The sequence below is a fragment of the Malus sylvestris genome, chromosome 5, assembly GCF_916048215.2.
Source record: "Malus sylvestris chromosome 5, drMalSylv7.2, whole genome shotgun sequence".
NCBI lineage: Eukaryota > Viridiplantae > Streptophyta > Magnoliopsida > Rosales > Rosaceae > Malus > Malus sylvestris.
The window spans coordinates 45519419-45547045 of NC_062264.1; the positions used below are offsets into that span (position 1 = coordinate 45519419).

The window sequence follows — 27627 nt, forward strand, 5'->3', positions numbered from 1 at the left end:
GAATATATCATAAAAACAAAACTTGTTTACAAGCCTTGATAACAAAAATTAACACATTGGAGTCGTACAAAAACTTAAAATCACTGACTTAAAATTAGATTTTGCTCTAGACTGTATAGACCTTTTTTTTATATCGACTGGCCAAAAAAGAGAGTATGGTTTTTTTATATATTACAAAAATAAGACTTAGTTTTAATATGGTAAAAAAAAGGGAGTTTTAACATAAAGTTCGTGGTATTGTTCACTTTAACGAAAAATCATATTTTTACACTAAAAAGTCAAATCTGGTACTATTTGTTTTACCCTTTATTTTGTCATTATCGTTAAAACTCAAAGTTTTCAAACATTTTTCATTAGTTTTCCTAAAAAATAAGGGAAATTATAAGAACCCTTTTCTTCTTTCAGTTAAAAAACAAATCTAAAAAAATTGCTGGACCGCTAGGAAGGCTCGAACCCAGGCTATTTGGAATTGTAAAATCCCAGTAGCCAATGAACCACATGCTCATTTTTGTAAAATCTTGCAGAGAATACATACATAAATAAATTTTCAGGGTAGGCCTGGGCCATCACTGGCCTCTATGTGGCTCCGCCACTGTGTGGTTGTTTGGACCCAAATTTACATCATCGGCCCATGTAATCAAGGCCGTTGAGTAAACGTAGTTCTCAACCGTCGGATGGAAAAGTGGAGATAATTTTTATTGTTAAAGGATAATATTATGATTTTTATCATAATATTTATCGTTTAAAAAATTATCTTGATTTTTTCTTGTACAAGATGAGGTGCAAATTATATCTTCAAATTGAGCAGTACAGTTCTATTTAATTTGGGGTTCTTGGGATTTAAACGTGAGGTAGATTAGAGCATCGGAGTATTTTATTGTTATTATCCATTTAAAAGTGGGTGATAAATGGTGGATAAATGTTGTTGAGCACGTAGCTTGGAATCGATCAAGATGGTTTGTTGAGATGCATGCATGATGCATGGATGGGATGAAATTATGAGATAAAATGAATTTAATATTCATTTAAAGGAAGCCTAGGAACGTAGGTCTTTTTGGTGATGTGATGATAAGGTAGGCTAGGTTTTTAATGCTTATTTCTTGGGTTGGTTCCGTGAAGATGGATGGAGGAAAGCAAGTGGTGAAGCCACGTCACCAAAGATCAAATCCTTTAAAGATCAAGTCACGTCAGATATGGGAATTTGAAATAAGAGTCTGATCCACGTCAAGAAATTCTCACGCAATACTCGGCAGCACATCCCTATAAATACAGAGGCAGTAGCAACGAAGAGGAGACCCCTACAAAATCAACATAAAAATTGCCCTGCGCAAACTCTCACAACTTGAGATCTTTTTCTTTTCCTTTTTCGCTGACACATCTTCCGTTGGCATCAACAGCACTGTGGAAGCAACCGGTGATATCTTAAGTCGGCATAGATAGCTCTGTCACCGTAGAGTCGGTCGGTCTCGCAGTATCTTCCGTTGGCATCAACAGCACTGCGGCGAGAACGGTCGATTGCCTATCCAAGTCTCGGTCGAGAAGGGTTTTCGAATCCTTGTTGGTCGAGGTCATCTCATTAGCCTTCTCGGCGAGGTGAGGTGTTACATTTATTACATTCGGCACATTGTAAGCCGAATTCGGTTCGTGAACTTTGTAAGAAATAGCAGCCTTGTCTTCAGGCTCGAGAACCCAAGAGGCCGAGACGCGTTCCTTTCTCGGCCGCAATCGCAAGACGCAGAAGTCAGTAGCGCGACCCAACGCAGCATCATCAAATTTACTCATCGGCCGAGCCTCGGCCGACGAGTTGGCACGCCCCGCAATCACCGAAAGACGTAGTTAGCTTAGAATATATTCGGCCTGCGCGCCACGTAGGCTTTGTAATTTCTAGGGTCAACAGTGGTATACGAGAAGTTTTTCTCTTTCTTTTTCTTAGAGTTTGCAAATTTTTCAAATGATGTAGCTGTCCAAATCAGATATCACTTAAAGTGGTATAGAAATATGATATGAATAACATTACTCATTATTCTTTTGATATAGTATGCATGAGATGTTAGCACCCTTTTAACTCTAAGTCAAACGATACACAACACCTGAGTCGATTGCCTCATAAAAATAAATATTGGTAAGAGTTCGAACTTGGGTTGCCGACCCGTTAATTAATCCTAATCCTTAGTTATAAAGAAATGCGTATTATACAAACTGCAATTCCCATTGAATAGTCCAATCGCAGCCAACAGTGGAACCTATTTCCAGAAAGAAAGAAAAAAAACTGGAAAAAGGGTGGAGATCGAGAAAGAAACAAAACAAACCCAAAAAAAAAAACCGAAATTGGAGATGGTGGGAACTCTGCGACTACGACCGTCGCACTCATTGATCTGAACCAGTTTCCAGATGCACATGAGCACAAGAAACTGAGGGAAGCGTCTGATGTTAAATTATTATAGCCAAGAACTGGATTCAGTTGCAGTAATCACAACCAAGTAAAGCACAGAAACCTTTCCCATATAAAAGCGTTGCAATTCACTAACTTGATGAACCTCCACCTGAAGATGCCATGAATGCTGCAAACCGATCTCAATGCACTGTAACTCTTCTCCTCTCTGTCAGATTATTTCAAGCTCTAACAAAGTATAGGGCTTAGTTCCGAAGAGAGCACACATCTGTGAGAGCAAAGGTCACAATATATATAGACACACATATCTCATTCTCATAACTCAATAAGGATTCCCTATTAAAATCCTTATAGAAAACAACTTATGACTTCTAAATCATATCCGTTTAATGTCAAAACAGAATCCTTCATTAACAAGAATTAGTATACAACTTCTCATAAGGCTTTCTTATACGAATTGGACTTAATCACCCGCTGTCAAAACATCCAATCTCAAGTTCATACTCTTACATTGAGACATGGGGTTGCTTCAGGCTTGCCAACCATAGGATCGAACCGAGCCTGATGGCAGAGATGAAGACTGTGGTCAGATGTTTGCTTGATCTACCCATGGAGATGAAGATACAGAACAAAGATGTCATTGCTGGTAGTGGCTACGTGGCAGCCTCTATGAGGCTTTGGGTCTTCATGACTTGGGAGTTGGGATCATCTCAGGCTGTGCATAGCTTTTGCTCTCGGCTGGATGCCTCTTCCCACCAGAGGTTGGTTTTTTTTGCTCCATTATACTTACTTATCCTCCATGATATTCTAATTAATTTAATCTACAATATGAGAAGGAGGGTTTGAACTTTAGTGCAGAGGGGAAGCAATCTGTTGTAGCCAATTTAGGTGTATGTGCATCACGTTCATTATATTTTAATTAAAAACAGATGTGCACTGGTAATCTATTGGCACCATTGATATCGACACATTATCAATTGCATCTCTTTAACTCTCCTTATCAAGATGATGTCAATGGGTATCTCTTATTAAAACAACAGGACTTTTAGAGAGCTGAGCTAATCGAACGAAATCGGAACTCACAGCCTCGGAGAAATTAGACCTCGTTCTCAAGAAATCATATGCCAGGCGGAATCCCATTTACACTATCAAGTCTTTATTTCTTGTCTTCATTTACTCCAGCATACAATGATCTGCACAACATGATGGACTCCTCTGTATATTAAAATACTGCTTTTTGAAATTAACCTTAAACTTCCCTGCCTAGTGCCTACTTAGTCTTCCCATCATGTTTTCTTTTGAAATTAATTGAAAGTTTGCTTTGTAATGAAAGCTTTTAGTCGACACCACCGGCCAAGACCGAAATCAATTTTTGCCACCTGCTACTAGATTAGCAACAGTAGTCAGTAACATTGATATGCCATAATGCCAATTTTTTGACAAATCCTTCATTTACTAAGACATAAGAAACAAATTAATAAGTCGATCCCATACTGTGAAATATGTACCTTTCAACAAGGTATCATTATCAATGGCGGAACCTTTATCCCCAACGTGGTCAATTAATTAGGTATCAGTCCCCCCTTACGTACCCTATATCGCTGTCATTCCCAAAATCACGGTAGGTAAGCATATGCTCTAAAAGCAAAGCCAAGAAGAAGCATAACAAAGATAATTATTTCATGTAATAGAAGTTATGACAGCTATATAGTAATTAGTTTCTTACTCGCAGACGTGCATGTTTCGCATGGGTGTTATATATTATGCTTTTATTTGCATTGCAATGACTTCAGATTCGTCTTTATTTCTTTAATATTTTGGTCCTTGCATTCGAAATGACACTGAGAGTAAAGAAACAAGAGACCTACATAGGACTAAAGACATAGACTAATTAGGACCCTTTAATTTCTTTTTCCTGGTTAAAGGGTTTAGTTTAATTTCTTGGAGACATGCAAAGACAAATTTGTAGTAATAAACAAAATCATTAGTTCTTATAAGTAATTAAAAATGATAAAATACATAAGGTAAATTGTAATTATTATAGAGGTATTCACACATCCATTTTTACTTTAACATACCGCTTTGTTGATTTTTGTCATTTGATATTTTTCAATTCATTCGATTAGACAACAGGAAATTGAAAGAGGTGCGTGAGAAGTAAAATGGGTGTGTGGATAGTATCGCTCTTATTATATCATTATTGTTGTTGTTTTTGTTTGATCAGACCTCGGGTGCCCCCTTCCTACATGGGACTTATTATTATTGTTTTTAGATTTTGGGATTTGTCTAGTCATAGTTTGGAGAGAAATATTAAGGAGACTCTCAAAATTTAGATGATCTCTATGGATTTTCTATCACCTCGTATTTTTTACACAATGTTTCATAATGTTGATACGAAAATTAACGTCAAACTGTGAAATGACAGATAGTCCATAAAAAATCTCACTTTGAAATAATATTCTTAACATTTCTCGTTCAACAAATAAGGCCACAAGGAAAGTGATGAGGGAGGGAGGCTTTTCCAAGACTGTTGCCATGCAGCAGATATTTTGTGAACCGGTTAATAAGTCATTTATTTATTAAAGAAAATACAGCATGATTAATTAGCACACAAAACGATCTACAATATTAGAGAGAAATTGGAAATATGCAAATCGCCACGACCTGCTCAAAGCTAAAGGACCACAAACTCCCCAAAACCCCACAATGAAACCAAGAGACACTGAAATATGAAGCCATGGAATTCCATTCGCAGTGTCATCTACATCTTCCCGGTTCTTAGTCGTATCACCTGGACGCTTCTTCTGGCACTCATTTGGAAGCGGGAAACCGCAAAGTCCTGGGTTACCCTCAAAGGCAGTGTCATTGAATCCTTGGAGCTGAGTGCCTAATGGTATATTGCCTTGGAGGTTATTGTAGGCAACACTAAATGAAGACAAGAAATGAAGACTTGACAGTGAGGCTGGGAGTTCGCCCGAAAAATGGTTTCTTGAGAGGTCTAACCTCTCCAAGTTTGGGAGGTTCGATATTTGGTTTGGAATGTTGCCATAGAAGTTGTTGAAACCAATATCCAATTCTTGAAGAAGTTGCAATTTGCCAATCTCAAGGGGTATTTTGCTGCTTAGGCTGTTGTTCCTGAACCTGATTGTATTTGGCATGTTGGATATATATTTGTACTGTAAAATAGTTGCAGACCCATGAATGCTTTGGTAGTAGACGGGCAACTCAAAATCACCATGGCCTGTTAGAGTTCCATCCCGTTTTGTCACGAAAGCTTGTAGTTCACAAAGCTCCTTCGGAAATTCACCTGAAATGAAATTATTATTCAAGTTTAAAAAGGAAAGACTTGGAAGAGTCCCCAACCAACCAGGTATTGAGCCTACAAGTCTGTTAGAAGACAGATCCAGCACTTCCATTTTCTCAAGCTTTGACAGCCATATTGGTACCTTGCCTGTCAATTGGCACCTTGACAAGCTGAGAACCGAGAGATTTTGGAACCCTGATGAATCAACCATGAGATCACCATCTGGCATTTCTTCACCAAGAAAATTACTTGTAAAAAGGAGTACCCTTAAACTTTTGGAATCCTTCAATATGTTCATTGCCCCTGTGACATTGGTCAACCTGTTATTAGACAGTGAAAGGAATGACAAGGATTTCAAAGAAAGAATCCCATGTTGTAATTGTCCTTCTAGATCATTTGAGCTCAGTCGAAGTGCTATCAAGGACTTGCATGAGTAAACACTTATTGGCAAGGGACCGGTGAACTTATTATTCATAAGGTCAAGTTTAATAAGTTTAGTAAGCTTGGTGAAATTAAGCACGGAGAGATCTCCTTCGAATTGGTTGTATCCTAGATTCAATTCTGTAAGGCTTGAGCAATTCATCAAAGATGTAGGCAGATAACTCTCTAGATTGTTAAAATGGAGGGTTATGATCTTCAATCTTGAGAGCTTCCCAATATGGAAGGGAAGCGCACCGCTCAGCTGATTCAAGTAGAGATCCAGGATTGTGAGGTTGGTAAGATTGGAAATATTCTCACCAATGGGTCCGGAAAGCTTATTGGAAGGCAATGAAATTTCTTCAAGTGCTTGAGCGTTGTGGATATCAGTTGGAAGTGTCCCCAATAAGTTGTTGAAACCTGCACGAAAGAGCTCCAACTTTGAACAGTTACCGATTCCAAGTGGGATTATGCCACTGAACTCATTATGGGAGAAATCCAAAAGTCTAAACGAAGAAGAATAAAAACAGATAGAGGACGGTATTTGGCCTGTAAGGAGATTATTGCTGACATTTAAATTTCTCAAATTCCAGGCACGCTGGAGGAACGAAGATGGGATTGTTCCGTTGAATTGATTGCTGGATAAGTCCACCAATCGGATATGACTTGATGGTAGAGATAACGGTACTTCTCCAGAGATAAAGTTGTAGCTCAAATCAAGGATATGAAGGCGACTCAAGGACAGAAAGAATCCAACTTCCAGGTGACCAGAAAGTATATTGTGGGAGAGATTGAGGTGGGAGAGATGCGTGAGATTTCCAAGAGATGGAGAAATGACTCCTTTGAGGCGTTTGGAGGGCAATAACAAATGGGTGACCCTACCAGCCATATTGCAAATAATGCCCTCCCATCGACAACAATCGTTGGAAGACCAGTTTAAACTAGAAGAAGCGATATCAAACGAAGACAAAAGAGAGTGTTGGTCCATTTTGCTGCATGCAGCATGGGTTGTAGAAATAATGCTTGCGATAAACAAGATGAAGAGGAGGACATATGAATTATTAGTTAGACGATTAGGCTTCACTACCATAGTTCTTGTTGGAGTTGCCATTGACATATAAGTACGTTAAGACTTCTCACTGGTTTGTTATATATAGTGCCATGGTACATGCATATGTAGATATTGCAAGCAAAGAACAATATTATGTTCTTTTACATATAATTTTTCAAATGAAAATCTGTTTCTTTTGACTACAATGCATTTACGTAGTGGCATATCAGTTTAATGATTATGCTAATCTAGTACCAGCTGGGGCAGCAGGTGAAAAGGGATCATGTTGGTCTTGGTCTGTGGTTTTGGTCGGAAGTTTCAGTTTCAAGAAAACCTGATGGATAGAAAGGCAGCAAAGAAATTAAGAATAACCTTCAATATTCAGAGACGTCTACGATGAAGAAATAAATAAAATATTTGATTACTGGGATTGCACGATGGATGCTTTTTGAGATCAGGACAAAAATCTCCCCAAGATTTGATAACGAAAATTATGCTATGCGAATAGTAAGATATATGTAAAATAAATTTGTACTGAAACATTCCTAGACAAGTTATTGACAGCATAAACATATACCCAACTATGTGGAAGACGTAGCAATTGGCCAATATCAGTAATAATGTGCCTAGCTACATTGATTTTTCCAGCGCTTGTAGTCTCCAATGTTCCTTCGGAAGTTTACCTGAAAGTTAGTTGTTATTCGAGGCTTCCAGTTTCTTGAGCTTTGACTTGGTCGTGTGACTGGTGTCCCCAAAGAAGCAGCAGCTGGTAGTGAGCCTGTCATTCTATTGGAAAACAGATTCCAAGCATCTAGTTTCATGTGTTTTGACGGAACCTACAAGATTCTTTGTGTTGAACAGTGTAGCAAGAACTTTTGTTGAATAGTTTAGTGTAATTTATCTCTTATTATAAGTATAAGGTCTTAAGTTCAACTTTCGTGTAAGTTGGATTCAATTATAATTAATTCATTATGTGGCTAAAAATAGGTATTAATTTTTCTGGTTATGAATATAAGTATGTTCTGCCAGTTATTGGTCAATCTGTTTTGTGCAATTGGAAGGACAAAATTTAACAAAAGAATCTTTGAAAATGCTCAATGAGAGAATCTGAGGTAGTTTGTGAAGAACCAGGATCCTCTCCTGAGCAATTCCCTAGGGATCCTAGGGATCCCGTAATCTTGTCCGTTCATCGTATATCGTACGGTCAGAAATGATTTAAAATTTAAATTTTAAAATTCAAATATGAATAGTACCTATCAAAACTAACCGTACGATATAAAATGAACGAACAAGATTGAAGGATCCCTAGGAAATCGCTCAGGAGAAGATCCTGATTCGTTTGTGAAAAGGTAAAAGAACAAAGTATATATTACTTTAGTATTCAGAATACACATGAAACATTTGATTTGACCTGGTGTTTTAAAATATTGGAATAAAAGATAGTCAACTAGGGCTAAAGCTTATACCCTTAGCTAGTTTCTAGGGCTAAGTTTCTAGGGCACAAAGTGGGACAAAAGTTGGGAAAGACGTTTCAAATTGAACAAGTCTACTCTACTCATTTTTTAAACTTTGAAGAAGCAAAGTTAATTAATTGTATCAGGCTTTTGATTCACCCAGCTGTGTAAGATTCCTTTGTGTAAGATTCCTTTTTGTTTTTAATTAAGAGATAGCTGTCCATTAACATCATCTTGAGTCGTCAAATGCAAAAGAGATCCTCTATCCTCTATTCTCTTTGAATTCCTTCCACTTAATCATTTTTATCAAATAGTTTGAACCTTTTAAATTTAATTCAACACCAACTCAATAAGTGATTTTTTCTTCTTTCTAATATAAGCGATGTTGGGAAATGAAGTAATTTTTGTGTGCAGAACTAAATACGTAATGTGAAACTATAAGCACAAAAGAGGGTACGATGAAGTAGACACCTTTGCTATTGGGATGTTGAAGCGAGATGTTCTAGAAATGCGTGGTGGTGGCCATGTGAAAGTCATAGTTGGTGAGCGGTGATGGTGGTAAGCTTAATATCTAGGAAATCGAAGGAGATTGCGCAACTATGCAAGACTTGTACTATAAAATTAATTATTAATGAGGGGAGTGATCCAATTTATCCTTATAATAAGTCTTGGAAGATTTGGTTCATCTCCGATGTGAGACTTTGACCTTTCAAATCTTCATACACTTCATCACGTGTGATAAAATTTCAAGTCTATAACATAAAACTTACAACAACTAATGAGTATTTAACCACTTTTTCAGTTATAACAATTTTGCCTTACGTACCTCTAATTTCCCTTTGAGATCTCAAACGTCCTACTTATTACTCTTACAACAACAGAGTGGTGGCAACGACGGTGCGTAGAATTGTTTTGGTGGCAATGACGGTGGTCATCATGGTAATGCCAAGGTGATGGTATTGGAGCTACGATGGTTGTTGGGGTTGGCGGCAGCAACAATAGTTGTATCTGTACATGTAGTGTTGGTGATGGTGGCGTTAATGCCTTAATGGCGACATACATGATTTTTTTTTTAATTTAGAATTTCACATCATGAAATTTTAGAAATGACTACTTTACATAAAATTTAAAGTTGAAATTTGCAAGTTCATTTTTTTTTTCACATGAATTAAAAAATTCTATACTGATAAATTCAGACAAAAAGAATTTGTGTATATCAATCTGAAAATTCCTAATTTTTTTTTTGTAAATTCAAATGAATTCATACATTATTGTTGATGATTCAATTATACTTAAGTGGTTTTTTTTTTTGTCAAATAATAGATTTTGTCATATTAAATGTTAGATTTGTCACCAACGAAGTTTGAATCCATGCCATTATACAATTGCTCAACAATTTTCCACCACTGTAATAAAGAGTATAATTTTTAATTTTTAATTTTTAATCTAAAAAATTAGTCTATCTAACATTACTCCTCTTATTTCTTTTCCGGATTTGGATCCTCTCCGAGGCAACTGGTCAGATCCTCCTGACCGGTGCTTGTGGACCGTTGAATTTTTATCCAACGGCTACAATTATTATAACTTTTAGAAGCCCCATATTTGTAACTGTTGGATTTTTATCCAACAGTCCACAAGCACCGATCAGGAGGATCTGCCTCGGAGAGGATCCAAATCCTTCTTTCCGACATTCCACTCATTCCATATCTGCTGGTGGGACAATTACGTGATTGGTTTTTTTTTTTTATCTTTTTTTGTTTCTTTTCCGACAGTTCACCCACGACATGTCCCCTATGGAACAATTACGCACTACATGTCCCCTAAGGAACAATTACGCGATTGTTTATCTTTTATGTTTAGTTGACGGCTCCATCTCCAGATTCTCTATATGTTTTATCTTTTTTGAATTATTTATACGCCGTGTACTGAAACCTGTGGGCGAGCAAAAAAAAAGAATTATTTGCAGCTGTCGTGACTTGTATTACATGATATGATTTATCTTCGTTATTCATGAAAAACACCACCACTACCCACCTGACCATTCCCTTTACAAGACCCGTCTGTGTTAATCTTAATCCACCCAACAAGAGGCGGACGCCAAAACACAGGCACAAAACTAAGAGCACCAAAGAAAGGGATGAAATTCTTAACATGGAGAATATGGGAATCGATACTCAACCAGTGAAAGAAGAAAAATAAATAGAAGCTGAATCCCTCCAATGCCATAAAAGACGACGTTGGGATGCGACAGTACCAAAACTTTTGTTCTCAAACCTGATCTGGTTCCTTTCGTGCCTAAGCCACCAAAAGAAATTGCTCGCTTGCCCTCGTATAAATTCATATTTGATACGCCTGCCCTCATATTTTCGACCAGTTGCCCTCATATTTCAGTATTCAATTCCATTGTTCTTTTAGATTAACCAAACAAGAAAATTACAAATTCTAGAAAATAAAATCTTGTCATTTCAATTTCCATCATTTTAAAATTCCTTAGTAATTTTAAATCTCTTCATCCAAACATAGTGTTATCCATCGTAGGTGCAGCAACGTTAACCATCATAGGGCGCAGCTAGCAGGGCGAGGACAATACGATCCCCCAACAAATATAATTTCGCATCGCTCCTTCCACATCTCCCAACAGCAAATGCCCATGAACCCCAAGGAATTGAGTCTCATGAGTGATATGGAAAACTCCCACAAAACCCTAAACCTAATATTCATAAGAACATTATAGCTAATCTCAAAATGATTAAAACAGGGTATTTATATATATATATATATATATATATATATATTAAGTCGGAATGGATACGGACTATCGGTACCTGGATCCGATTATTGTCAGATCATATTTGCTATACAATCAATTTTTGAATCGTTAAGCGAAGAGATATCAAATTTGGATCATTAATTACACTGGATTCAGATTAAAGTCTCAAATCTATATCCTATTAATTACAGTACTGGATTCGGAACAAAATCCAGTTACAGTAAAAGTGTACTAGTGGTCTTTTTTATAGGAGCGTTTGCCTCCTTGTCTTCTTATCCAAATGTAGTTGTTGCAGAGATTGGCTGTGATTGAGGCAATTCGGATTGCATGGGATAAAGAATGGTATAACATTTGGTTAGAGACAGTTTATATGCATGTCATCAGCCTACTATCAAGCATATGATACAGGCAGACGCCCAAACTCCACCAAAAGAGAGTACCATACAATGCAATCGATCGGCATCTTCTTCAAATTTTGTTGGCACCTCCACCAGGGAGCTCCAGCCTCAAAAGTGTAGTTCCCATCATCCCAAGATATCTGACATGCTTGAAGACCAATACACCAAGATAATTGGAAAACAATGTGGTACGTAAGAATGTAAAGACCTTAAGTGCAACTCCTTAAAAGCCAAACCAATTCCAATGCAGGGCTTGAAATAGACTATTACCTTCTGAAATGAGTCTTGGAGCCAATTTAACTGGACGCATGTATCGAGTAATTGTTCCAATTGGCACAGGAGCAGCGGCAAGAATACAAGCTCCGGGTTGGAGGCAGCAAAGGAGCTCCTCAGCTTCTGAGTTATCGGAGTCTGCCCTCCCCCTCCCAGTAATTAATGCTCAAATCTAAATATATGCCAAAGGCACGAGTGGCAAAGGTTGCACAACTTTCTTCAATATTGCCTGTAGTTGACGAAAGTAAGTAATTAGCTGCTCAAGAAACATTTGATAGTTCCCGATAAAAGATATTGAATGGACAAAACACCATCAAAATGTGTAATGACACGTACTGTTGTACCAGCCGGTTTGTCCAAAACCACAAATCCATCAGTTAATTTTCATGTGAACAACAATAACGCTAGTAAAAATTACGATAAGGACCTGTAAAACCTTGTGTTTTACTTAGGAAAACGCTTTGGGTGTACATGAAAACATAAGTAGGTTCCAGTTTCAACAAATTGGTCTGGATGTGTTATCGGGAAAGTCTTTTAGTACTGATGGTGCTGTAACTTCTTTATATACTCTCATGTGCTCTGGGGTTGCAGTTGGAGGAGGCCATGGACACACAAGGGCATAAAATACAGCTCCAAAATGGATGAGATCTGCAACAAACCTTCAAAGAATGAATTTTTTTCCATTTACCACTCAAACTTGATAATGGCGGAAATCATGTTACATAAATCAACAAAAAAACAATGTGAAGACAAAAAGAGCAGCACTCACTGAAGAGAAAGATCCAGAACTTTGCAGATATGTTCTTGAACAGTCCCCCCCTTCTGAAACTACCAAGTGCTCGATTCTTGGTGGTCCATTATCTGAGGGGCATGGAAGCAACCGAGTATATTCAGGGTAGCTGAAAGAAGATATGCTATCAAAGTCAGCAAACGATAGAACACAAAAAGGCAGAAATTCTATGTAACATTTCGTTGGCTAAAATTATATCGACACATTATCCATCACAATGATCACATATTGGCAATTCGATAAGAATATCCTTGTTGATGATAATTAATTGGGATTTAGTCATCAATGCTAAGTTCTTATTTCCAAACAGGGTACTGAGTTTTCGGTCAGTTCCATCTTTGCTTACACACATAATGAGCAGAAAATGTAGATGAGACTTATAGTTTTCACGTTTTTATGTTCGTTGTTGTAACTTATACATTGTTTCCTTAAATTTGTTGGATTTGTTTGACATCCAACATTGTTTTTCAGGTTAAGATTTGTTTGGTGTTTGTACCATACTTGACCAATCCCGAAATTACTGAGCACCGATCAACGTTATACCTTAAAGGACCCAGAAGAATTTCCCTACAACCAGAAGGTCAATCACAGCGCGACACGTGTTGACATCAGAAGCCAATCATAGTGCGACACGTGTCAACATCAGAAACCAATCACAACACGACACGTGTCAATGTCAGAATGAAATTAGAAACTCTCTTTTATAAATAGAGATCATTCTCTCACAATATTTCCTAATGTCATTTGTACTAAATCATTCACTTGTACTCACTAAAGGAGAGCTTGAACCTATGTACTTGTGTAAACCCTTCACAATTAATGAGAGCTCCTCTACTCCGTGGACGTAGCCAATCTGGGTGAATCACGTACATCTTGTGTTTGCTTCCTTATCTCTATCCATTTACATACTTATCCATACTAGTGACCGGAACAATCGAGCGAATGTCACAAACTTAACACTTTCTGTTGTACCAAAATCCTCACTGATTTTGTGCATCAACATTTGGCATACAACATTAGGACTAGTACGATTCCTTCACCTGATGTACACCATTTTGGTTAGGCCTTCTGATTCCGTTTATTTCGATTTAGTTATCTAAAATCTGAAACAATTTAAAATATTTTTCAATTTTCCTTCTTCCAAACAAACATGTTTTGTTTGGTGATGCAGCTGATCTGTATACTGCAAAACATCCTTTAGTCCTCCGCACAGACGATTCCGGGGTGTTCTCTACTAGTCTTTCCAACGAGTACAACCTCGCTGCTGCTGCGTTTGGTAGGTCTGATTTCCTTGGATCATGTAATGTAAATTAGACTGAGCTGGGAGAATTGAAGGGAATCCTCAATTCTGCTGAAAAGAAGCTAGCTCTATGATTACCATTGCAATTATACGGCACGTAACTGCTTTTGGACTCTCGTAGTATATAGCTATGTTGGCAATCAACTAGAACTACTCATTTCCCCCAGCAAAATTCATTTCTCAGATGTGGCCGGATACCAACTGATACGCTGGAATTCAACGTTGGCAGATTTCCTTGAGTATAGTCAAGTTATTAGAAGGTCCTACGGAAGTCGGAAGCAGCCAGTAGACCGGAGCATCCCCATGTACTGAAATCTTGATTGACATAACAAATTTAACGACGGAAGTTTCATACAAGAATTTGTTTCTCGTGTTTGAAAATGGTGTTTCTGATGTGGGTTATGAACAATATGCAGCTTATTGAATTTCTGGTGTGGCTCAAAAAATGCACAGCAACTGGAAGATGAATTGATGAGAAGATGAGTTCATTGAATTTCTGTGGTGCTTTTTGCATTATTGCTAGATCATTAGAGTTTCATCATCATAAATTTATGGTCATCTTTTGTTCTCCCTCAGGAAAGCAACATTTGGGTGCATGAAAAACTCTTAAGGCATGTCTTGGTCAAATAATAACTCAACGAGGAGTGATATGATCAATTACGCACAAGCTCGTAGATGGATCATGATCGTTTTTGTGTTGTGGATGACATAAACATGAATAACCATGATCAATTTATATGTATGTGAGCGACTATATAAATACTAGCATTTTTTTAAGTAATTGTTTTACGATGACGGCATAATTTATTTATTTTTAATTGTGACGGTCACATTTAAAATCTTCTCAGAGAGACATAAAGAATGCAATCTTACTAATTGGTAATTTGATATATAATGAGGCAAAGCAAGACTAGGGCGTAGTGAGCAATGTTCTCTCCACAAGGTTTGGGGATCATTTACAAAATAAGCCATGATGTTTTGGTTTTTGCATTTTACACCACTTGGTTTTTGAATTACACCAATTTAATATCTTCGTCAATTTTAACGTTTAATTATACATTATGTGCTAATGAGATATATAATAAGTTTCGTCAATTTTAATGTTTAATTAGACATTATGTGCTAATGTGATATATAATAGGCCCACATTTTAAGCACACGTTGATTGTCAATTCCATAAAAAGACTAAACGAGTAAAGTAAAAACATTGAAATTAATGGAAAATGAGTGTTTAAATTGTGAGTCAAGTTTATACTGCATCAACATATAATGTCTAATTAGGTGATGAAATTGACAGAAAAGTTAAATTGGTGCAGTTTAAAGTATATCGATATTTTTATGCTAGGAAGAGAGAAAATTCGGTTAAACCGTATAATGGACAATCTAATTGAAATCTTGCATGCGGTGTAAATTGTATTTAACCCAAAAGAGAAAAAGCGAAACAAGGCAAGCTACGACGTCGTTACAATGAAGAAGATTATATATCCCTTCAGTTAGTTTCTGTTTTGTTCTCTCCCTGTCGAAACAAAATCTCCAAAGCTCAAGACATAAACAGCCGGTCTGGATTTCTCTCCCGCCATTAATCCCAATTCTCCTTCCTCCAAAAACCCTAACCCTCGACCCTCACATTTCTCCCCCAAATCCAACCTCCAACTTCACACAGACCCACAATTCCCTCTCTCGCAGGCGTGATCGCAATCGCGCCATGAATTTCCAAATGCCACTCCAGCTGAACTCCCAGTCGTCTGATCAAGATCGCCGCTGAATTCGAACTCTAATTGCGGACGATCACAATGTCTTGGGGACTGGGCTGGAAGCGGCCCTTGGAGATCTTCCATCTCGTGCTCACGTACGGCACCGAGGGTCCGCCGGAGACCTTCGACCGTACGTCGTCGGCGTCATCCTCGTCGTCCTCGTCTTCCGTGGCGACGCAGGATCAAGAATTAGGGTATCGGATCGACTTGGATTGGCAGGCTGGGGACGATGAGGAGCAGGTGGCTCTGAGGCTCCAGTCGCAGCTAATGGTGGCGTTGCCGATGCCTCAGGACACGGTGGTGGTCGAATTGAGGACCGAGGAGGCAGAGGAAGCGAATGTGGGTGTGGACATGAGGGTGGTGAGGCGCAGAGAGCCGTTGAGAGCTGTGACCATGACCAAGACGGCCGGGTCCGGCCAGCAAAGCGATGGCACTGGAGTCTTGACTCGCTTGCTGCGCTCCAATTTCGCTTCAACAATGCCTGCAGTTGCCGACGGCGAGGCGGCCTGCGGTGTGCATTGGCAGTGCGTCACCGTGGTCAATCTGAGTGGTTGTGGGTTGTCGGTGAGTCTATCTTTAAATCCTTTTGTTCATTCATTGTATTTATTGTTTTTCTGATTGTCTGTATAAATGTATAATTGATTTATTAAACTTTGACTGATTGCGGTGTAGTTTTTGGAAATAAATTACTGTTCTTGGTGTAGCTTTTCCTAATTTTAGAGCAAAACCAGAACTTTCTAGTACTAGTCTCTCTAAATGGCGAGATTGATTAGTTTTATTACTTTCGAATACAGCTTGTCGGTACTGTAAAGATACAATTATGTTCTTTAAATTATGTCAAGAAAGTGATTTTCTTTTTAGTGATTGTGTGAGATTAAGGAATGTTGAAATTTCTTGCATACTACTCACAGGTTTTACCGGTAGAGCTAACTCGACTGCCTCTTCTCGAAAAGCTGTACCTTGATAACAATAAATTGTCACTTTTGCCTTCTGAGCTTGGTGAACTGAAAAGCTTAAAAGTCCTCAGGGTAGACTACAACATGCTGGTTTCAGTACCTTGTAAGTTTGGAATCCCTTTATCAATCTATTCAGCTTCAAGTTCATATTTTGGATGTCAAATCCTTCATATTCATTTATTATTTCTGTTGGACCTGTAAGCAGTAGAGCTGAGGCAGTGTGTTGGATTGGTGGAACTTTCATTGGAACATAACAAGCTTGTCCGGCCTTTGCTTGATTTCAGGTCATTTCATCAGCACTTGAACATATTTAATTTTCTATACATTTTTTCAACTCTTAAATAAAGATGCTTGTAAAGTCTATGATTTTCTCTAGGGTCTAATGGTTCCCTCCAATTTTATGGCAGGGCTATGGCTGAGCTACGAGTTCTTAGGCTGTTTGGAAACCCTCTTGAATTTCTTCCTGAAATCTTGCCACTCCACAAACTTCATCATTTGTCTCTTGCGAATATCAGGATTGTGGCAGATGATAACTTGAGATCGGTGAACGTGCAAATAGAGGTAGTGATTAATGCAATTTTCATAGAAGTTTTTGTTCATTGCAATTGATAATCTTAGCCTGTACAGTATTGAAATACACTGGTGATAATTGCAGATGGAAAACAGTTCTTATTTTGGCGCATCCAGGCATAAGCTAAGCGCCTTTTTCTCTCTTATATTTCGGTTTTCTTCTTGTCATCACCCTTTACTAGCATCTGCACTTGCAAAGATTATGCAAGACCAAGGAAACCGCGTAGTTGTTGGCAAAGATGAGAATGCAGTGAGGCAGCTTATAAGTATGATAAGCAGCGACAACCGTCATGTGGTATGTTGGTTAGCTGTCCTGACAAAGATTTCACTGCTTATCACTCTTCTGCTGCATATGGTTTTAAGAGTTCCGACTTCTGGCAGGTTGAAAAAGCATGTTCTGCTCTTTCATCTCTTGCTGCAGATGTTTCAGTTGCCATGCAGTTGATGAAATCTGACATTATGCAACCCATCGAAACGGTTTTGAAGTCTATGCCCCAGGGGGAAGTTATTTCTGTGTTGCAAGTTGTGGTGAAGCTGGCTTTTGCATCTGATGCTGTAGCTCAGAAGATGCTGACCAAGGATGTATTGAAGTCTTTGAAATTGTTGTGTGCCCTTAAAACCCCTGAGGCAAGTTCTGTTCTTTTTCCGTAAGGCACTGACGATCATACTTTTCTTGTTAGTATTGTCGTTTAATTTAAGGTTTATCTTTCATTAGGTACAAAGATTAGCTTTGCTGGCAGTAGGTAATTTGGCCTTTTGTCTGGAGAATCGCCGTCTTTTGGTTACTTCTGAAAGCTTGTGTGAACTTCTAATGCGCTTGACGGCTGCACCTGAGCCCCGTGTGCATAAAGCTGCAGCTCGTGCTTTAGCAATTCTCGGTTTGTCTCTTGAGTTTACTTTGTTTTCGAGGATTTAGTCTTTATATTTTGAGCTTTATAAGTTTTGTTCATGTCATACCTTTTGCAGGGGAGAATGGAATCCTGCGACGTGCCATAAGGGGGAGACCGGTGCCAAAGCAAGGACTGCGCATACTTTCAATGGATGGTGGTGGTATGAAAGGTCTGGCAACCGTGCAAATTCTTAAAGCAATTGAGAAGGGAACTGGAAAACAGATACATGAGTTGTTTGACCTCATATGTGGCACATCAACGGGTGGAATGCTTGCTGTTGCGCTTGGCATTAAGCTAATGTCTTTAGACCAATGTGAAGAAATATACAAAAACCTTGGTGAGTATGCTGTATTAGGAATGAGTGTGCACAAAGCTTGCCCTTGCTCATTGTTCATGTTTTTTTTGTTTAGTTCTTTACATGTCTGATGTCATGATTTGCAGGAAAACTTGTCTTTGCTGAACCTGCGCCAAAGGATAATGAAGCTGCAAGTTGGAGAGAGAAGTTGGATCAGCTCTATAAAAGTTCGTCCCAGAGTTTTAGAGTTGTTGTACATGGATCTAAAGTATGTTCTTCATGCTTTGTATTTGTTTTGTTTGTTTATATATCTTTCATTTTTCCTTACTATTTGGGATTTCAAGATTGATGTGTAAAATATTTTGAGAGGGATGAAATCCCCCCCCCCCCCCCCCTCTCTTCCCCCTCTGTCCTTTCTGTATCGTATTCAGGAAGTTTCTATTTTTACTGCAATCATTTTTGTCTGATCTCTTGTTTGCCTCATAAGTTCTAGAAAGGAGTGGAATTTTGTGAAGCATTTAGTTAAAACAGGAGTAATTTTTTTATTTATATTTTTCTGCCCTGTTGCTTTGTGTTCTAAAGGATAGTTATAACATATTGTCTTGCAGCATAGTGCAGATCAGTTTGAGAGATTGTTGAAGGAAATGTGTGCCGATGAGGATGGGGATCTGTTAATAGAGTCCGCAGTTAAAAACGTTCCCAAAGTTTTTGTTGTGTCAACTTTGGTGAGCGTGATGCCAGCTCAGCCTTTCTTATTCCGAAATTATCAGGTTTGAGACAACTTATTCCTTTGTTGAAAGGTCATCAATTCACTGCTTAAATTTTAACTTGTTATTTTGTACTCCATTTCTAGTATCCTGCGGGAACACTAGAAGTGCCTCTTTCAGAGAGTTCAGGAATAACTGGACCACCTCCTGGATGTGCTGAAGGTGGCTATAAGCACAGTGCCTTTATAGGAAGTTGTAAGCATCAAGTATGGCAAGCTATCAGAGCGTCATCTGCTGCTCCGTATTATCTTGATGATTTCTCAGATGGTACTCTCTTTTGTTCTTGAGCATGCATATTACCTCTTTAGTGGTTTTAAATTTTTTAAAAATGTTTCTATCTGACAATGTGTACAGATGTAAATCGTTGGCAAGATGGTGCAATAGTGGCAAACAATCCTACAATCTTTTCCATTAGAGAAGCACAACTTTTATGGCCAGACACAAAAATTGACTGCTTAGTTTCCGTTGGCTGTGGTGATGTTCCAACAAAGGTAAAATCATAACATCTCCTATGTTTGTGAAGAGTCAATTGATGAAATATTTCATAATATTTTGTGCAACATTAGGGAGTGATTACTCCGCTTTATTGGTTCACACGAAATCTGCTAGTGTAGGTGCGAAAAGGTGGTTGGCGTTATCTGGATACTGGTCAGGTATTGATAGAAAGTGCATGCTCTGTGGAACGGGTGGAGGAAGCTTTGAGCACATTGCTACCCATGCTCCCTGGAATACAATATTTTCGGTTTAATCCAGGTATGTGTTAAGTCTGAAGTAATATGTTTACATGAGCATGAAATGTCTGGAATCTCAACCCACTGCATGGGAAACCAATTTGGATAAAGTTTTAACGTTTTTCAAACCTTAACTATTTTTGTTTTCATGCATCGACTTTTTCTCTGATGTGGCTTTTTATTTCAAGTACTATTCTCAAACAGCACAGTTCTATCTATTCTCCTGCAGTTGATGAACGCTGTGATATGGAACTGGATGAGACTGATCCTGCAGTCTGGCTGAAATTGGAAGATGCAGTTGAGGAATATATTCAGAAAAATTCTCTTGTACTTAAGGATGCCTGTGAGAGACTACTTATGCCCTTTCAACATGATGAGAAGTGGTCACATGTCCCCAAGTCAAAGGCATCAAATGACGGTATTAATGCTGACATTTTTCTTCAATTTCTCTGTGTGAATTTCAGTTTTTACTCTTTTTTTCTAGAATGTAAGCTCTGTTGATACTTTGCTGTAGCAGAGGAAAAAAGTCCATCTCTAGGTTGGAGGCGCAATGTACTACTTGTCGAAGCTTCGCATAGCCCCAGTTCTGGTCGCACTCAGAACCATGCTCATGCGCTTGAGTCATTTTGTGCTCGTAATGGAATACGATTATCGCAAATGCAAGGCATATCAGGATTTGTGAAAACGGTACCAGCAACAACATTCCCAACGCCGTTTGCATCACCTTTATTTCCTCCAAGCATTCCATCAAGTCCACTTTTCTACAGTCCTGATTTTGGCCCCCAGAGGGTTGGCCGAATCGATATGGTCCCACCTTTAAGCTTAGATGGACAGTCTGGAAAAGGAGCTGCATCACCACCTGATTCTCCTTCAGGACCTAGACAGCTTTCTTTACCCGTCCAGTCATTGCATGAGAAGTTACAGAACTCGCCCCAAGTGGGAATTGTACATTTAGCCCTTCAAAATGACTCTCTTGGCTCGATATTAAGGTCAGTGTTACTGGACTGATTTTTTATAATTGCGAGTTAATGTTATATATAGCTGTATACCTAATTTACCGGCTGTTTGCTTCTGTAGTTGGCAGAATGATGTATTTGTGGTTGCTGAGCCTGGAGAGCTTGCAGATAAGTTTCTTCAGAGTGTTAAACTGAGTTTGATATCAGTGGTGCGAAACCGCCGCAGGAAGGCTGATTCATCTTTCGCCAATATTTCAACTATTTCTGATTTGGTTGCATGTAGACCATACTTCCAAATTGGAGGCATCGTTCACCGTTATATGGGACGCCAAACTCAAGTATGTTGCTTTAGCATTGAAACCATTGATTTTGCTACTTGTTGGATAGTTGCCAAACTGCCGAACTACTAACTCTGATATGTTTAATGATGGAATTTATTAAAGGTTATGGACGATGGCCAAGAAATTGGAGCATATTTGTTTCGTAGAACTGTGCCTTCTATCCATTTAACACCCGATGATGTTCGCTGGATGGTACACTATCACCTTTACGTTTGTGAAGTGAAATATGAATATGGGCGCACACGATTTAAGTGATCAAACTGATGTTTTTTGTCTTTGATAACTACAGGTCGGAGCTTGGAGAGATAGGATCATTATTTGCACAGGGACATATGGACCTACGCCACCACTGATTAAAGCATTTTTAGACACTGGCGCTAAAGCTGTTATAAGTTCTTTAGCTCAGCCCCCAGAAGCACAGCTGACAGCAGTCCATGGATCTGCAGAGTTCAGTGTTTTTGAAAACGGGAAGTTTGAGATTGGAGAGGAAGAGGCTGAAGATGAAGTCGAAGATGAGGATGCTGAGCCTACCAGTCCGGTGAGTGACTGGGAAGATAGTGAAAACGGGGACCGGTCTACAGGTTTTTGGGATGACGATGAGGAAGAGGTGTCGCAATTTGTATGTCAATTGTACGAGTCACTGTTTCGAGAGGGTGTGAGCGTGGATGTTGCTCTACGACAAGCTCTTGCCTCGCACCGGAAGTTGAGGTATTCATGCCATCTTCCCAGTATACACTAGATTGCTAACCAGATCTCATACAGGAAAATAAAGAAAATTGAAACAAAAATCGTAGGAAAATAGAAACGAGAATAACAAGGAAATAACAGGAAACATCCAATTTTGAGGCTTACAAACAGAGAAGAAGAGTGAAATGTTGTAACGGTGTTTGGCGTTAATGGTAGATATATGAGCTCAAATGTTCCAACTCTCTTGTTTCCAAATGTTTATTTCTGCTCTTATATGGTTATATGTTTGTTCCTTCAGTAAGTTCCCCACTGTTTTCTGCTTGTGTGAAAAAGTTTGAATTTTGTCGTTTTCACGACTCAACCTACAGAATAGACCTATGATGCATCTGGGATGCCAAGGTGGCGGCATTTAAGACATAGTGTAGTGCGTAATTGGTTTGAGATATTGTCACCGTGACATTCCAATTGTGGGTAAGTTTCTCTTCGACCTTAGTTAAGTTGTAAGGTCGTGGAGGGTTTAGGCGTTCCTTTCACAAACTGTACGTGGAAAAGAAATGCCAAAGAAAAAAGATTTAGATCGAGTTGACAAAGTGTCATCTCTAAAGAAAACCTAATTGACCCTTGGACTCTTTTTTTTATCTTTTCTTAATCAAATGGACGGACCACCAATCTCGGAAAGAAAGAAAAAAGGCTTAGCCAAAATAGTAATTGTCATAATTCTTTATTTTGATTCATGAAAATGAAAATTGATAGAAATGGTTCAAGAGTTTGTTCACAGTAAATCGTTTTGGTTATTCCATGAAAAATATCAATATTTTCGTTAAAGTGTCATGTGACTTCCTTTTTAAAAGTATTTTTGTCAAAACAACCCCTTCACACTTAACAAGAATTCTGCAGATTTTTCACAGACTGATCAAAATGATGAACAAATTCAAAGACAACTACTATCGATTAATGATGGACAAATTCAAAGACAACTACTATCAATTTTCATTGTTAGGGACCATTTTAACTAAACAGCCAAGAAAAAGCTAGTCCATTGTTATAAGAATTTTCACAGGGCTTTCTCCTATTCAATAATTTCAATTACCCAACTGAAAGAAATGATTTTGTCCCTTTAGCTTTTGAGTTTAATCAATTGCATATGCCCTTTATACAGTTCCACTCATGACTATTCAGCTGGGGCTGAGGGACAAAATGAATGAATCACATGCCCAACAGCATTTAACAATTGCATCCCTGTAGACCCGAGTGTAATCAATTGGTTAGAACGGTGTCTCTCTCGTATGCATTCAAGTTTCGACTTGCTTTTCTATAATTTAAATACTTCATTTGTATTCTTTTTATCCTCGTTATTGAATCAAAAGAAGTTAAACCTTCAAGTAAACCATAAAGAGGTGGGAGTTTTCTACCCTTCGTAAGAAAAGGTACCGAAACACTTTTTTTCAATCGATTACGAGCATCAATCAACCTTGATTGACGCACATATTTACGTTTAAACTAATTTTCTCGAAACCAACACATGCCAATGTAACATATACACCGAAGACTTGCTCTTTATTTTGACCAACCTATATTAATTTGTAATAACATTTCTTTGGACCCTACCAAAAAGGGTAAAAAAGTTAACCGGAGATTATGCATGTTTTTTAAGACAACCACCAGGATAATATGGAAAGAGATCCTCTCTCTTTCAAAATCCAATGATCAAGTGATTTGGACTTTTAAAATTTGATCCAACGATTAAAAATTATTATAATTTTTAAAAGTTTTTACTAACTTGTCTGTTTTTAGCACTTGAATCAAATTTTGAAAGCCAGATCATTTGATCCTTGGGCTTTGCAAGAAAAGATCCGAAGATGATCTATTTCCGGATAATATGATGTCTTACCTAATTAAGAATTTTAGAAGGATGAAAGCAGAAGATGCCCCGACTTTAAAGCAATCCATCCTTCCCCTCAACTTTTCTTCACCCGCAAGCTTCTTCTTACATCACTCTTCACACCTTTTTTATAATAAAAAAACAAATAAATCATGCAGTATAAAGCCAGCAGCACAGCAGAAACCAACTTCCCTCAAACAAGTCCAATGGCTGCAGGAACAGCTCCGATCGCAGTAGGCACGCGAGGCACGGTTGGATCGCTTGTCAGGAGGGAGATCGAGTACTTCAGCAAGCTTGAGCTCGACCCGCATGGAAGCTCAAGCTCAATGAAGCCTCTGGGACAAATACTCGGCTTCACTTCTGGCGATAGCGGTGCTCATTGTAGCAAGTCTAGTTTCCGGATCTTGGTAATGACATGGAGGAGGAGGAAGAGGAGAGGCAGTAGCGGCAGCGGCATCGGCAGAGGGTTCTTGGCAAGCATGTGTTTTGCTGCTGAAGTTGCGGAAACCAATCGGCAAAACTGGATTCCTGGGTTTAATTACAAGATCCTCAAGGATGACATGAACAACTTGAGCATTTGATTTCAGGCAAAATTCTCAAAAAGCACTTTTGACAATGCTTCTTTTTTATTTCTGTATCATTTTGTTACAGGACTGCATACATTCAATGAAACTCAAGACCCTCTCTTGCCAGGGTCACTGTCCATAGCTTTTCTTTCTTTCTTTTGCCGATTCTTGTGTAAATGATCATTTTGTTAGGATTATTCCGAGTGAGTTCCTTGGTTTGCACCCGACATTTAGTACATGTTATCCCCGAATATAGGGGAGGCGTTTGTCGCTAGGTATTTGATCAAACAAGATCGTCCATGTCCTATAGTTACTATCATAAAAATATCCTAAAGAGAGAAAGGGCTAAGCGAAGCAAAAAGATTGCAGCTGTGACGATATTTTAAGCCAATCAATTATTGTTGTTATGAAAGTTAAAATGTGTGATAGTGCGTGATTGACTTAAAATACTGTCACAATAACATTTCCGTTGTTAGATTATGAGAGAGAAACATGATATATTTTAAGAATAAAAAAAAAAAGATGAAAAAACGCTTGTTATTTCAATCCTCTAATTCCTTTGGATGAGGTGCAAAGCACATTCTTCAGCTTGCACCTTGATCCTAATTGCTATAGCTCTTTGTCTTCCCTTGCTCTTCTTATTGACTCAACGTGCCGGCCTCTGTTTCTCGATGCACCCTTGGCACCTTCTCCATCGTATTCTTGCAACGATAGGTGCCCGAGAGCGGTCACAACGTCACCCATCGAAGGCCGGCAATCAGCTTCCTCATTCAGACACATTGCAGCAATTGCAACAGCTTGGTTCAGACCCTTTGCCGGAAATCTGCCTCGAAGCAACGGGTCAGCCATCGATGCGTATCTCTTTCTGTCCTTAAGCATTGGCTTTGCCTGCATGATAGAAAATAGGATTGGTATTAAGGGTGCAAGGAACATGTCATCTTATATGACGAGAAATTCTCTGTGCATGGCGTCTTGTCTTTCTTAAAGACACTACATGTTAAGAAAACATAACGTCATCTCAAATTTCTTTAATGCGTCCCTTCTTTTTTAAAAAGACAGGACGTCCTACATAGAGCAGACTGCTTATATGATTCGATAAAGAGACAGTAACAAGTAACTTGGTAAAGGCTTTTGCTACTTGATGAATGTTCACATACCCAACTGACTAGGATCTGCTGTCCAACCGGTCTTCGCTCATCAATAGCTCTCCGTCCTGTGATCAACTCGAGAAGCACAACGCCAAAGCTGTAGACATCAGACCTAGTTGTCAGCTGTCCTGTTGAAGCATACTCTGGTGCACAATAGCCATAAGTCCCCATCACTCTAGTAGTCACATGGTCCTTGTCTCCGGTTGGACCTAACTTAGCAAGTCCAAAATCAGAAAGCTTAGGACAGAATTTTTCGTCTAGTATAATGTTTGAAGCTTTGAAGTCACGGTAAATCACTGGCGGATTGGCAGTCTCATGAAGGTACTCGAGCCCTTTAGCTGCTCCTTCAGCTATTTTCATCCTCGTATACCAATCAAGAGGCTCCATATTCAAATATACATCTTAAGAAAACAAAAAATCGGTTAGTTTATCTCCACATAAGAGCAAAAAAATTCAAGATCCAAATAATTTTTGTGCATACTTAGAAGGTGATTCTCCAAAGATCCATTGACCATGAATTCATACACTAACATTCTCTGGTCTCCTTCTGCACAATAGCCAATAAGATTGACGAGGTTCGCGTGTTGAACCAAACTCAACATGATAACTTCAGAACAAAACTCTCTGCTCCCTTGCAATCCCTTCCTGTCAAGTTTCTTCACTGCCACAATCTGAAACCAATTTAATCGAAAACATAAATTGCAGGATCGTCTTCCGTCATACGCGCAAGAGAGAGGAGTAAGAGAGACATACTTGGTTAATGCTGTCCAAGTAACCTCTGTACACCTTCCCAAATCCACCTTCACCCAGCAGAGAATCAGGATTGAAGTTATCAGTTGCAGCAGCTAGTTCCTCGTACGTAAAAAGCTGAGCAACTTTTTTCGCGTGTCCCGTCTTGAGTATCTCCTTCTGTAAATTCCTGCATTCGTTGCTACCTGCACATTGATCACATAGCCTATGTAATACATCATATTTCCAGTTTCTTTTTTCATGCATAATGTGTATGTTTCAACGTAAAATATGGTCGAAATTCGAAAACCTAGTCTAAATAAATTCCAGTTAGCAAACGAAAATTGAACGGATTAATCACATTTTCACCTACCAAAATCTGCATTGCATTAAGACTAAAACAAAATGAGAAAATCAGTAGTGTTTTTTCGACCTGACTTAACCGAAAAAGTTGCTATAAGTGAGGTCAATCTCTTCAAACCACTCGAGTATTGCCTTCTTATTCTGGCCTTCCTCACAGATTCTTCCCGCTCCTCGTCCACCTTGCAACACGAGAAGCAAGTCATCCTGCTCTCCTCCCGCCCGAGCGCCTCTGCCGCCGGCAGAACCGTCACTGATTCTGCAAGCCCTCAATGAATCCCACTGGCATGCATGAAAACGACGTCAGGAAATGCAGCAACGAATGTGAAGAAAAAGCTTTGAAGTTGAAAGTTCAAAACCAACGTTGGTAATGACAACTAAGTTTATATATAAGAGTGGTAATGCTAGGTCTTCTTCTTTTTTAAGGACACAGTTAGAACCATTGAGTTAGAGCTGTCTAATACAACAGACGCGCTCCCTAAAACACAATTTTACCGATGCTATTAAATTATGTGAACTAACTTCTACACTTTCGAGAAAAGTCAAACGAATTTACCATACCACGTCATTGTGCTGATATAATATTTCTACTCTAACCACTCAAACAAAACCACTTGTTTTGGTGTCTCTGTAATATATTATCATTGGTTGGATTTAATATTTAAAAATTATATAATTTATTCGAATTTGACAGGAAGTTTGACAAATTAATAGTATGGGCAAAGACACCATATATAACGCTTACCGCAATGACGAAAAGTAACAATGTTTATACAATTTAGTGCAGATTCGATCTCCATTGATCTTCTTTCCCTTTAACATTTAATAGTTTAACTCACTAATACT

The 27627-nt window shown here is 38.6% G+C and overlaps 4 protein-coding genes and 1 pseudogene across 5 annotated transcripts; 2 read left to right on the plus strand and 3 right to left on the minus strand.

Annotated features, from left to right (window-relative positions):
- Positions 1–4881: 4881 nt before the first annotated feature.
- On the minus strand, positions 4882–7265 carry LOC126621177 (tyrosine-sulfated glycopeptide receptor 1-like). Its single transcript, XM_050289580.1, has one exon. It carries the CDS (start codon positions 7228–7230, stop codon positions 4996–4998), a length of 2235 nt encoding a protein of 744 aa, XP_050145537.1. The 5' UTR covers positions 7231–7265; the 3' UTR covers positions 4882–4995.
- A 4514-nt stretch (positions 7266–11779) lies between these two features.
- On the minus strand, positions 11780–13903 carry LOC126622968 (RNA pseudouridine synthase 6, chloroplastic-like; annotated as a pseudogene).
- A 1743-nt stretch (positions 13904–15646) lies between these two features.
- LOC126624254 (phospholipase A I-like) lies at positions 15647–22397 on the plus strand. Of its 2 annotated transcripts, none has more exons than XM_050293279.1 (18): positions 15647–16467; positions 16815–16962; positions 17065–17143; positions 17267–17420; positions 17515–17724; positions 17811–18056; positions 18145–18307; positions 18396–18656; positions 18761–18882; positions 19223–19384; positions 19468–19648; positions 19736–19872; positions 19996–20134; positions 20342–20530; positions 20627–21101; positions 21190–21406; positions 21512–21601; positions 21699–22397. In XM_050293279.1, exons 1-18 carry the CDS (start codon positions 15943–15945, stop codon positions 22146–22148), a joined length of 3948 nt encoding a protein of 1315 aa, XP_050149236.1. In that variant the 5' UTR covers positions 15647–15942; the 3' UTR covers positions 22149–22397. The 2 variants fall into 2 exon arrangements, with proteins under 2 accessions (XP_050149236.1, XP_050149237.1); XM_050293280.1 differs by having other exon boundaries at positions 15648–16467; positions 20630–21101.
- Positions 22398–24115: 1718 nt separating this feature from the next.
- LOC126624263 (uncharacterized) lies at positions 24116–24685 on the plus strand. Its single transcript, XM_050293293.1, has one exon. It carries the CDS (start codon positions 24131–24133, stop codon positions 24557–24559), a length of 429 nt encoding a protein of 142 aa, XP_050149250.1. The 5' UTR covers positions 24116–24130; the 3' UTR covers positions 24560–24685.
- A 468-nt stretch (positions 24686–25153) lies between these two features.
- LOC126622969 (probable serine/threonine-protein kinase PBL23) lies at positions 25154–26957 on the minus strand (the record flags this gene model as incomplete). The annotated part of the gene is made up of 5 exons (XM_050291630.1): positions 25154–25432; positions 25663–26096; positions 26129–26363; positions 26446–26627; positions 26855–26957. Coding segments are annotated over 5 exons (1233 nt in total), but the record flags the coding sequence as incomplete, so codon positions are not given.
- Positions 26958–27627: the final 670 nt, after the last annotated feature.